At 41.9% G+C, this 12,773-nt stretch overlaps 1 protein-coding gene across 3 annotated transcripts in view; it reads left to right on the top strand.

Annotated features, from left to right (window-relative positions):
- Positions 1-12,187, top strand: part of RFX7 (regulatory factor X7) — an 83,270-nt gene extending 71,083 nt beyond the window's left edge. For all 3 annotated transcript variants that reach the window (XM_090028355.1, XM_090028354.1, XM_090028356.1), the window contains 2 exons: positions 1,798-2,093; positions 3,655-12,187. In XM_090028355.1, coding sequence (XP_089884481.1) covers positions 1,798-2,093; positions 3,655-6,954 — 3,596 coding nt within the window. In that variant the 3' untranslated portion in view covers positions 6,955-12,187. The remainder of the gene's footprint in view (positions 1-1,797; positions 2,094-3,654) is intronic.
- The last annotated feature ends 586 nt before the right edge of the window (positions 12,188-12,773 follow it).

Genomic DNA, 12,773 nt, shown 5'->3' with positions numbered 1-12,773 from the left:
GTTTAAAGTAATAAATCTATTTCTATGCTTAAATTTGAGTGCATGCTTAACGCTTTGCTAGATTAGGGTCATAGTGCCCAGATAGAGCCTATAGTGACGGCACCATGAAAGTGCTAGTAGACAAAGCCTGGATTGTAACTGCATTTGCTACTTGATTACATGTAACTGTCTATCAGTAGCTGGTGTTCTTAGGGGCGCTCTTCGGGCATATCAGGCACACACTTTCCTGAATTGTTTGCTCTGATTCATGTAGCCCAACTAGGTCAGCAGGTGTCAGCGACTACCACATTAAAAATAAAAGGTGCTGAAGGGGGTTGGCTGTGCAGCTTCTGAGCAAGTTGTGTGCCTTTGGGGTTTTTGCAGTTTTATTTAGCTTTTTGTTCATTATTAAGAAGCTACAAAAATACTTGATAGTTAAGGTTTGCATTTCCCTTTGTGCAGGTGAAGATAAGAACTGCCATTTTGAATCAGTTCATTTTATCCAACCTAATACTGGGTAGGACCAGATGCATCAAAAGAAGAAACAAGAAAACCACCTAATTCTTGGAAATTGGCATAAACCCTTGAAGGATGGGGGTTTAATAACTCCTATAAAATGTTAAAAGACTTTTTCCAAAATTAACAGAGGGTGGGGACTAACTGCTTTATGGCTACTGTCCTTTTGCCTCCTACCCTGCAGCAAGTGAAAGCTAAACTGGGGCAGGTTTTCCCTGAATGAAACCAAGCTGAAAAAAGGTGACATTCTGTAGTCTGTCTATACTTACTCAAAGCTAGTGAGTGTTGCTTTGAGGTTGGAGTCTTGAAAACAGTTTCAGAGCTGATGCTGTACAATTTGGGTCTGGCAGTTGGCTTAAGATGATGTATCTGGAAAATTCTTAGAAGTTACTTCATGTATAATTTTTAAATACTTGTAATGTTAAAGGAAACAGTGTTATAACACTTTTACACAGGCAAGTGACAGTAGTGGGAGATTTCTTTAAGAACATGCTAATCCTCAGATTCAGTTACCAAATAATACTTTAACCTTCCGAAGAATGAGCTTGTAACATGATTTGATAATCAGGGATTGATTCGAGCTACACACGAGAATGATCCCTGATTGGACTTGCCTGGAAGGCCCGTTACCCGTTTACAATCAACAGGGGCATCTCCTCTTCTGAGTGCCATCACCTTTTCACCTTTCTTTTGCCTTTTTTTCTTGTCCTCCTTTCAATATCCCTCTCACTTTTTCTTCCATGTGTTAATAGCATTGTGACATACTTCCAGCATTGGCCATTAGATGCTGTTATCAATTAAATCTCTATACTGCAGCTGATATTAGTTATTACATACTCCAAGGTGATTTGAATGTTGTCTTCTCCATTTAGTGCTGCTTCTTCCACAAGCTGAGGAAATTTGTATTTTAGATCTGCTTTAAAATACTGGAAACAAAAGACCCGATAAAGACGGTTTAACAAGTGTCTTCCAAAATATATTCATTGCCATCTACTGTCAGTTGTATGAAATGCACTGTCATAGTATTGTTCATTTTGATTAGGCAAATTGGGATTTCCAGAAACAGAATATTAATGCAGTCATTTGACAAGAATAAAGAGCATCCAAGTTGCCTGACACCAAGGGTTCTTATCTTGTATGTTAGAAATAAATTGATACTGAATATCTGTTCAAGTATAAACCCCACTTGATAACTGTGATGCTTTCACATGCCTGATGTGCTACCAAGTATGTATTTCCATACAGAGTATCAGGCACAAGACCTGGCACATATCATTTCAACTATTTTCTTTTTGCTTTCAGGAATAAAAGGGATTTCCCAGCCCTCTGCTTTTATACCCACTGCTGAAAGCAATTCCTTTCAGCCTCAAGTGAAAACTTTGTCATCTCCTGTCGATGCCAAGCAGCAGCTACAGCGTAAGATCCAAAAGAAGCAACAGGAACAGAAACTTCAGTCTCCCTTGCCAGGAGAGTCTCCAGCTAAGAAAACAGAAGGCGCTACAACAAATGGAGTAGCTAGTATTTCTAATGGAAGCCCTGCCATCTTGTCTCCTCAGCCTATTGGTATCGTAGTGGCAGCTGTCCCCAGCCCCATTCCGGTATTGTTCTCCAGTGTTCTCCAAACCTTTCAAGCCAGACAATCTTAGAGAAAGTGTTGTTCACTGTTTACATTAGTCCTGAGAAATACCTAAGTGGTAGCGTAAATGGAATAGACATGTTACAGATACGGATACAAAGGCTCTTTTCTGTCTCAGTGGCTTTTTCTTTTATGTTAAGTAAGTGCCAGAGCCATAAATGTAATAATTTTGCATGATGGATGTGGAAGCAGTAGAATGACACATAGCATGGGCTAAGATTATCTTTGGCATAAGTCAGTGGCAGTGGAATTTAGGAATAATTTGGGTTATGTATTAGAAGAATTATGTTTAGGGCAAAGTTTCCCAAGCTGCAGGAACCCACACAATGCATTGCTTAAACACTTAGTATGTAGTGTAAATGCAGCTTTACTGATTTAGAGGGACCATCACTGGCATTAGTTTCAACCTTACTTGACAGAAGGAAGGCTGGCACCTTAAAAACTATGAAGTAGGTTGCTGCCTGTGAAAGGTCATGACTGAATCAGTAGTCTGTAAGGTGCCACCTTGCTCTACCTTTGGCCGGACGTCAGACTAACACAGCTAACTATCTCTCTGCTTTCATTTGAATATCTGTACAAAGGAGCAGAGGGTCATGATGGTAGAGGGGTTTTAAGGTGTCTTGTGATGGTTCAGAGGTGTCAGTCTGACCTTTACTTTGGACTTGTGTCAAAGGTTGTCCTCAGTTGACTCACCTGTAAATGGGTATATGGTCATTTGTACTGAGCAGTCACAGGCAGACAGATATCGTGCTACCTGCCACATCATTCCACTGTGTGTCTTCTGCTGAGTACCAGGCTAGCCCAAAGCTGGTGGACCTTTGACATTTTTTTTGACAATAGAACAGACTTAACTAGACTGCTTCAGCTGAGTAATACTGATTTCTTCTTTTTTTTTGGCTCTTTTTTCCTGAATAATGTTTGGTTTGCATTGTATTTACTGCTGGAATTTTGAAAACTGATAATGTTTGAACACCTTCTCCATGCTTTAGTTTCCTTTGTTCAAGGAAGGGAGTGCACAGATGTTGGTATGGACTAGGGTTTCAACTTCGATTGCCAAGACCCAAAGAATTAGCATGGGTTCTAGTAAGCTAAAAGCAGTGGTTTCCAAGTACTCCTCAAAACACTTAAATACAGCACAGCTTGATTCTTCCGTTGTGATCTTTCACTGGTTTAAACGCTCATTCCTATTTTTTCATTTTTTCCCAGGCATTTGGGAATGAGGTGGGCTGTGGGATGGTATGACATGGCTGCTCCTGTTTGTTATGTAAGTTGTGGGGAAGTTGACCAGTAGTATGGAAGAGCGGCTGTTTTGTGTATTGTTGAATATTTATGGTGAACACTGCTACTTTGGAAGGGTGCATAGGGCACAGGATGGTGCCAGTTTACACATGAATAACTAGCATCCTTTTAATCCTTAAGAAGTAGATCTTTTTCTGCCATCCCTTAGGTTAACACAAGCCATTAGATTTCTTTAGGTGCCTACATTTTTGTTTAAACCACATTTTTGTTTTCTACACAAATAGGTACCGAGGACCAGACAACTGGTAACATCTCCCAGTCCCATGGCCGCATCCGATAGTAAGGTTCTTCCGCTCAACGTTCAGGTGGTCACTCAGCACATGCAGTCAGTCAAACAGTCACCAAAGACTCCTCAGAATGTTCCAGCCAGTCCAGTTGGTGACCGTTCTGCACGGCCTCGTTACCCACAGATCCTACCTAAGCCAGCAAACACCAGTGCTCTCACCATCCGTTCCCCCACTACGGTGCTCTTCACCAGTAGCCCAATTAAGACTGTTGTGCCAGCTCCACACGTGAATTCCTTAAATGTGGTAAAAATGACAGCAATATCTCTTGCCCCAAGCAGCAGTAGTGTACCCGTCAAACAGACAACGTCAGTGAATACCAGTACAGGAGCAACAGAAGAGTCAAGGACTGTACCACAAATTAAAAATGGATCTGTCGTTTCACTTCAGTCTCCAGGATCTAAGACTGGCAGTGTTGCAGCAACATCTGCAGTTGAGATCAAAATGGAACCAGAAGCATTACTGGATGAGAACCAAACACAGTGCCAAGAGAATTCTGACATGTCTAAGCCTTTAAAGGGAGCCTCTGGCCTGTCTGCTGCTCAGAGGAGTAATTTTGAGGATTCAAACCTGAAAGCTTCACCGGAGGGCATCAGTGAAGTGAAAACAGTTAAGGGCTGTGATCAGGGAGCTGAAGAAGCAAGGACCAAATATAAAACCCAACCTAGTGAAATCACACCAGCTTCTTCAGCAGGCAATAATCAAAGCACTCTCACCCTCTCAGTTGTCAGTCAAAATTTCTCCAGCACCAGCATCAGTTCGCCTCCTAGTGGTGACTCTGCTATTAAAGACAAAGCATGCACTAAAAGTCCAAGGAAGCGACTGTCTTCCACACTTCCGGATTCCCAGGTGCCACCTGCAAAGAAGCCACTGGTGGGGCAGCTTTCAGTTGGTAACAACATGGAAGTTCAAAAAGTGATCAGTGTTAAGAAGGTTCAGAAGGTTGCATCACTTGCTAAAAATGACAGTACTCCTGCACTTCCTCAAGTTCCTGGCAAAGTAACTATAAAAGTAAATTCTGCAACATCAACGCACTTAGTGACAAACTGTCCATTAGGTTCTAATGTAAATACTGGTGATGCTGCTTTAGGACAGCAGCTCACAGCATCATCTCCAGATGTAAAAGTAAAATTGGAAGGGAACTTGTTTATCTTAGAAAATGATTCAAAATCTGATGGCAGCTTTAATCCAAATGCCTGGCAGCATGTCACTAAAACCTCAGACTTCACATCTGTGAACTGTGAACAGCAGCAGGATATCAGTGTTATGACTATTGCAGGACACTCTGGCTCTAGTGATTTACAGGAATCTGTGTGGGAACCAGTGCACTGTGAAGGCGTACAGCAGGAAGCATACAGCCAACAGTTACAGAGTCAGATCCAGGAATCTCCTTTGGATCAAATTCAAGGACAGTCTTCAAATCAGTTACCTTTGCAGTCTGAGCTAAAAGAGTTTGAACACACAGTCCCCCAATCAAATGAGAACTTCTTCTCATTTGATGAAGACCTCACACAGGACAGCATTGTAGAGGAACTGGTGCTCATGGAGGAGCAAATGTCTATGAATTCACATCCTTATGGGGGTTGTCTAGCAATGGCACTTCAGAGCCAGGCAGCAGCTCCAGGAGCTCCAGTGTCATCTCATCCAAGCAGTGCTCACTTCTACCATTCAGTCCATAACAGTGGCACTCCAATTCACACTCCCACTCCCACTCCTACTCCCACTCCAACCCCCACCCCAACTCCAACCCCCACATCAGAAATGATGGCGGGGTCTCAGAATGTGTCACGAGAGAGTCCGTGTTCAAGACTGGCTCAAACTACTCCTGTAGACAGTGCTCTAGGAAGCAGCCGGCACACACCCATTGGAACGCCTCATTCTAACTGCAGCAGCAGTGTCCCTCCTAGTCCTGTGGAATGCAGAAATCCATTTGCATTTACTCCAATAAGCTCTAGCATGGCATACCATGATGCCAGCATTGTCTCCAGTAGTCCTGTGAAACCAATGCAGCGACCTATGGCTACCCACCCTGATAAAACCAAACTTGAGTGGATGAATAATGGGTACAGTGGAGTTGGTAATTCATCTGTTTCAAGCCATGGCATTCTTCCAAGCTATCAGGAGTTAGTGGAAGATCGTTTCAGGAAACCTCATGCTTTTGCAGTTCCTGGCCAGTCATATCAGTCTCAGTCCCGGCACCATGATACTCACTTTGGCCGTGTGACTCCTGTTTCACCTGTGCAGCATCAGGGAGTCTCTGTAAACATCACCACCAAACAAGAAGGCTTTGCTGTTCCTGCCCCACTGGACAACAAGGGGACAAATTCCTCTGTTGGAAATAGTTTCAGATGCCGGAGTGTGAGCCCTGCTGTCCATCGCCAACGTAATCTTAGCGGAAGCACTGTCTATCCTGTTTCTAACATACTACGCTCTAACTTGACCCCTTTTGGAAGTCCAGTGACACCAGAAGTTCACAATGTGTTCACAAATATCCATGCAGACACCAGTGCCAATAATATAGCTCAGAGAAGCCAGTCTGTTCCGTTGACTGTCATGATGCAGACAGCCTTTCCGTCTCTTCAGAAACAAACAAACACTAAAAAAATAACGAACGTGTTGTTAAACAAACTTGACTCTGATAGCGATGATGCAGTGAGAGGTTTGGGAATGAACAACATGCCCTCAAATTATACAGCGAGGATGAATCTCACTCAAATTTTAGAAACGAACACTTTTCCTAGTGCCAACTCACAAAATATGATCAATTCCAGCACTTCAGTTTATGAATTCCAAACACCAACTTACCTCACAAAAAACAGCAGCACCGATCAGATCAGTTTTTCTTCTGGAGACAACCAAGCACAATCAGAAATTGGAGAGCAGCAATTAGATTTCAGCAGCACTGTAAAAGACCTTTTAGGGGAGGACAACCTGCAAACCAACCAGCAGCTGGTGAATCAGGTGGCATCTGATCTCAATAATGTTGCATCTGTCTTTTCCAACGACATCAGGTTGTCTTCCGACCTCTCAGGCAGCATTAACGATCTGAACACTTTAGACACAAATCTACTGTTTGATCCAGGTCGTCAGCAGGGACAAGACGATGATGCTACACTGGAAGAATTAAAGAATGACCCATTGTTTCAACAAATCTGTAATGAATCCATTAACTCAATGACTACATCAGGTTTTGAGTGGATGGAGAGTAAAGATCATTCTGCCGTTGAAATGTTGGGTTAATTTTGTTTTATAATATGTATGTAGCACACTGTATGTAAAAGACAGATGTATTGTATTTGTCTTAATGGAAGTGCCTCCCGCAGCAGAAACATTTGCTATGTATTGTGGCATTTTTTAAAAGTTTGCTGTACCAGTTGCTCATTCTTCAGCAGGGAATAGGCAAGTCTTATCAATTTTAAATAAATTTCTGAAGATAATGGGCTATTGAAGAGCCAGTATTACAATTTAAATTTTATAGCGTTCCCACTTAATAGCATTTCTTATTCTACCAAAATAAAGTGGCTGAGAACCAGCATTCACAACTGGAGTAGAGATGTTGAGAGGGTTTTAAAGAGAGGGTTTTAAATCTAGCTTGTTACTAGGCATTCAGTACTTTGTATTGCCTTCTACTTTTACGTAGATACTTGTCAGTCTTTGTTATCCAAGTCTGAAATGTATTGTGCCTTCAGACAAGTAGGTGTTGATTAAGCAGGTAGGGGGGTTCATCATGATGAGTGGCATGTAAGCGGTTATGTATCATTGTACAGCACCTCTGGATGCTGCTCAGTAGTGAACCATGAGACACTTCTGTGGCACCACCAGAAAGAACTATTTACACCATGGGTGGGCAGTTATTTGGGCTGTAGGGCCACTTAGGGAGTTTTGGTGAGCTGTTGGTTGGGGGGGATAACTGATCCAATGCACCCTGCTGCACCCACTGCCAGGGCTGGACAAAGCGGGTAGGTGGGGTCTCCATGGAGACCGACCTGGAATGTGCACAGACAGGGCGTGATCAGACAGACAGTTGGGATGGGGACATAGGCAGGTAGGGAGCGGTGTCTGGGAGTGAGACAGCAGGGGTTGGGCCCAGGACTGCAGGTGGTGACAGCGTGAGGCCGGGGCCGAGGCCCGGGACAGAGCCGCAATCTGCTTCCCGCATGTCCCTGCTCATGGAAACAGCACCTGCTGCAGGGATGGATGGGGAGCAGATCATGGCTCTGCCCCAGGCCCTGGCCTATGCTGTTACTGCCTCATGATCCCAGCTCCACCCACCTATCCTACTCCCAGACACTGCTTCCTGCCCCTGGACCTATCCTGTTCACCTAGCCATGTGCACCCTGCCTGTACAGGTTCTGAGCCAGTCTCCTTAGAGACCCCACTTCATACAGTGCCCCTGACAGTGGGGGCAGGCTGGACAGGCCAGGGTGCCCAGGCAGTGAGGCCTGGTCCAGCAGTGGCAGCAACACTAACAGCAGCTGGAAGGAATGACTTTGGGGCTGCTGGGAAGCTGAGTCCAGCTGTGGTGCCACCCCAACCCCGCTGCATGCCTGGGGTTGGCGGGACCAGCCGCAGGCAGTATGGCCTGGGCTGCCCTCTGTGTGCAGGCTAGGTAAAACCCCTTGATGGGCTAGATCTGGCCTTGGGCTGTATTTTGCCAATCCCTGGTTTACACCTGTATGAAAGAGTTGATAGGAGAAACTATCATGAGATGATCAAGGAAAGAGAAAAATGCACTAAAATTTTATTTAAAAGACAACAAAATCTATTTAGGGTTTTTAGACATAAATATTCATGACCTCACAATAATTTAGTTTTTACTTTAAATGTTAGTTTTTGATACCAGGTAAAAAAATGCATGAAAAATGATTCTGAGCACTGAGGCTTAATAACCCCAGAGATACCATGCATTATAAAATGTTAGTTACTGTTTTATTATTTATCAGTTAGAGAAAGGGACATTATACTTGGCTTCCTTTTGATTAAGAATGGCTGCATGAAATCATAAAAATACTACTGTTTTTTAAGATTTATTTTTAAACCCCTTCTGTTCTGACCTGCTGGGGGTCTTTCTGTGTCTCCTGAAAACAAAGATGATAAAAATATTACCTAATTTGGTGGAGAATGGTTAGAAATACTTTGTGTAGAGCCATAACATTCCTAGGCACTTTACAAACACAAAAGACCTGGAATAAAATTTTTTAGAGTGTTTAAGTAATTTAGGAGCCTAAGGGCATGGACAAATTATCAAATGGCACAAGTTAAAAGGGAGTGGAGACTTACCATTGTATACTCTTACACATTTTAACTCGCCTTTAATTTGATCATTTATCCATATCTTAAGTTGCATATTCAAAGTGATTTAGGTGCTACCCAGACAGTCTCATTGCAAGTCAATATTGTACTTTCCAAGTCTCTTGAAAATGGGATTTATACTCACAAGTCACTAAACCACTTTTGAAAATGTTATTCCGAGTCTTTAAAAAGAATAACATGAGGGTTATAAACCTCTCTAATGGTGAACAGAGAAGGGTACTTAATCATCCATGGCTCTGATGCAACAAAGGAGATCTGTACAGTCAAACTTTGGCCAAGAAGAAGCCTGCTTGGACTTCTGGGCAAGCAAATCCCTTTGTTGCTTTGTCTCCTAACCATTGTGTAGGGTTTATGCTATCCGATGTAAATTGACATAATTTAATTATAAAACAAAGTAGGGAGCATTTCCCTGACTTGCATTAGGTGACTGAGAAATAGGGGTTGCAAAATGGGCCATATTCAATTTGGATTCAGCCTGAATCGGGGACAGTGATTCAGTTCATTGATCCAGATCACAGTCCCAATTCAATTCAGCTGAATTTCAATCTGAAGATTTGATGCTGATTTGGAGAGTCAGCAATTCAGCCATAGACAGCTTTAAATGTTTTTTTCTACATACCTTGAGGTACCAGGCGCAGTTCATGAATACTGTGATGGTGGGGCAGATGGAGTGTCCCACAGGAATGCAAGGGGGCTCCCTGCATGCCCAGCGGCAAACCCAGAAGTGGACTGGAAGTACTGGGTGCCCCCCCAGACCCAGGAGGGGTTAGCTGAGCCAAAGAGGCACAGGGGTCCCCCAGTGCACTCCCCAGCAGACCCAGAAGTGAATTGGAAGTGCTCCTGGTCCATTTCCCAGTCTGCTGCCAAGTCTGCTGGGAACCCCCCTGTGCTCCTGTGGGACACTCTATGCGCCCCACCATCTCAGCGTTCACGAACCACCTGGTACCTTGAGGTCTGTAGAAAAAACATTTAAAGCTATGCCTATGTCCAAATCATCAAATCTTTCCAAATCTCTCTGTATCAGTTTAGAGGGTTCTGAATAGATTCAGAGAAGTCAAAGAGTCTCCTGACTCAATTCGGAGATTCGGTGACCAAATCAGGCCAAATCTCTGCCGAATTGAATCAGCGACTGAAGCTTTGCACAGCCCTGTTGAGAAGTTGTCAGCTTGTGTAGAAGAGAACAGAATGTTGCTGTCTAATTTAGCAAGTCAGGAAATGATCAAATTTTCAGCTATTGTTCTTTTTTGTTTATTTGTTTTTAATGTCTCTTGGTAACTTATTGCATTCCTGAGAGTAAGCTGAGATTTTTCAGTATTTGGTTAATGTTTTTAGTGAAATTTATTGTCCTAGTACTGCTGTATGAGCACTCCAGATGTTAGTACCTCAGTGTTTCTCCCACTCCCTACAATACAGCACTGAGCAAAGGCTGTTCCATGCCCCAACATGTGAGCTCTTCTGCAGGGACAAGCAGTAGTGCCAAGCTCCACTGCATTTAAATCCATGAAAGATTTGCCATTTCAGTGGTAACGGACCTACAGAGGCAGAGAGTTCAAGCTCCTCCTAAGAGAAACTGTTTCATGTTCCGTTTAGGAGACAGAGGGTATTAGATGGGATGGGTTTTGTGCTGGTTATTCCTATTTTCTAAGACCCCACAAATTCAGATCAAAGCCATTTCACTTTCTGAAGAAGGCTGACTAGGTTGATGCTCAAGTTTTCTCTGCCCATGTCCTAGAGCCAGAGTGCTGCTGACATCCTCCTGCTTCCTTGATTTCTTTAGGAGTTGTAGATCTTCAGCATCTCTCAGATCTGAGCCTATATAAAATGCCAGCACCACCATGGATATGCTAACCCTGTTCTTCCAGCAGATTTAAAAGGGAAAAATAGTGGGGACAGATGTATGCACCAGCATTATGGGGGAACACCTTCCTCGGGGTTGTGGAGTTCATTGTGTGTGCACAGCATGCTTTCCTTCCCTCCACCATGCTGAGGGACAGACTCTTACCGGGGTCCGGTGAAAACTAGTCCCCTTCTAATTGTTCTGTGTTAAACATTTCTCAGTAAAGCTAAAGTAAATATTAAAACTGATGCTTTCTAAATTATGCAGTTGTCACCAAAGGTTTTTAAACTGTGTTAAAACCATTTTAAAATAGAAACATTGTATTGGGCTTAATAGAAAGTATTCTTTTAAGCTAATTAGCAGGCTAGTAAGAATACTATATAATCAGTGGATTTAAAGCAAATGTGTGTTTAATTTAAGAACTTTTTAATCCAGTAAGGATTTATTGTTTAAAGTAAAAGGCATGGGGGTAAAACATTTTCACTTCAATAAACGGTGCTAGGGCTAGCTCACAGCTGTGTACATTGGTATGTAGTAGTTCATAGGCATTTGTGTGTTTGCTGTTTAAGATGAATAATCTGTTAGATCCCTATTCCATAATACTAGTTATTTCCTTACTGTACATTGAGACGGAGCACTACTGCACACCAAAGGATGCAATACCAAAAGGAGAACTCTGTGTTTCTTGCTATTGGAAGCCTGTCTGTCAGATACTCCAAAAAACAAAAGTTTGAGACGGTTCTGACCCCTTGTTTACATTACTGGCTTCCTATTAACAAGAGAAAAAAATATTTTGACAGCATTTTTTGCTAAAGACAAGTGAATTTGTACCCTGTGTACAGTATTGCAGCAAACACTTTAAATTTGGTTGGTTAGTCCAGCAAACTTTCTGGGGTTCATATATTGCACTAAATTTCTGTTGAACCTGTGGCAGGCACATTCCTTAGGATAAATGCAACCAATACAGCCCACAGATAAGAACTTTTTAATGTGTTTCATTATTAAAAGGCAAAATGTCATCAAAAGTGACAGATTAAATTGTCTTATGTAGCAATGTGCATTGATCTCAATGAGATATTTCTATTTCTTATTCTCTTACGTGAGAATATTACAGCAGGAAGAAATTAAGTTTAGTTTGCTTCACCATGTTAATACATGATCACAAGACGTGCATGAGTGTTATTGACTTATCTTGTACAGTACTAGGTATATTCCTGTAACCACTTTTATTTTTTTTATTCTTTTGCTGTATTGATACTGGTTCTGTGTTAACCAGGCAAGCATAGTTATTCACAAGTTATTTACTTTTATATGTTTACTAATTCAGCTTAGTTATTGTTGAATATGTTCCTTTCTTGGATTATGTTTTATTGTTCTGGTGTTGGAAGACATTTTTTGCATCATTTTATCATGATAAGAATTCATGAAGTAAAGAATTTGCAAATAATTGCAATAAGCACTGACTTCTGAACTGAAAAGAAGGAATGCGTTTCTTGTGCAGTGCATCTGGGGTTCATATAAGAGTCTTGTACTATACCGTGCTTTCTTTACTGCACCATAAGGAAAGAAAAATCCCTGTTCCATGTTTTCATTTAGTGCAGGAAGTCCAGTTTTCCCTCAGTGTTCTGTTGTCTGTTGTACTGCTGAAACTACGGTAGTTGAATATTGCAGTAGCATTTCAGTTATTTTTTTTTTATTGAAAGTGCTCAAAAATTGTTTTTTAAATGTTTTCAAAAACAATAAAAACATTTTATATTAAACTGGCTTGTGGAATGTTTTCTTACAGCGTATTATTTTTATACCTTAACAGTAGCAAAATATGAAACTACCAAATATGGTTTTATGCCATTATAGAAAAGGTTGTGCTTTCATCTGCAATAAATGTCCAGTTCTGGTGACTTCATCTAAC

The sequence above is a fragment of the Crocodylus siamensis genome, chromosome 15 (genome assembly GCF_052110815.1).
Source record: "Crocodylus siamensis isolate JL-2025a chromosome 15, ASM5211081v1, whole genome shotgun sequence".
Classification (NCBI taxonomy): domain Eukaryota; kingdom Metazoa; phylum Chordata; order Crocodylia; family Crocodylidae; genus Crocodylus; species Crocodylus siamensis.
This window is presented reverse-complemented; position numbering and strand designations above follow the sequence as displayed.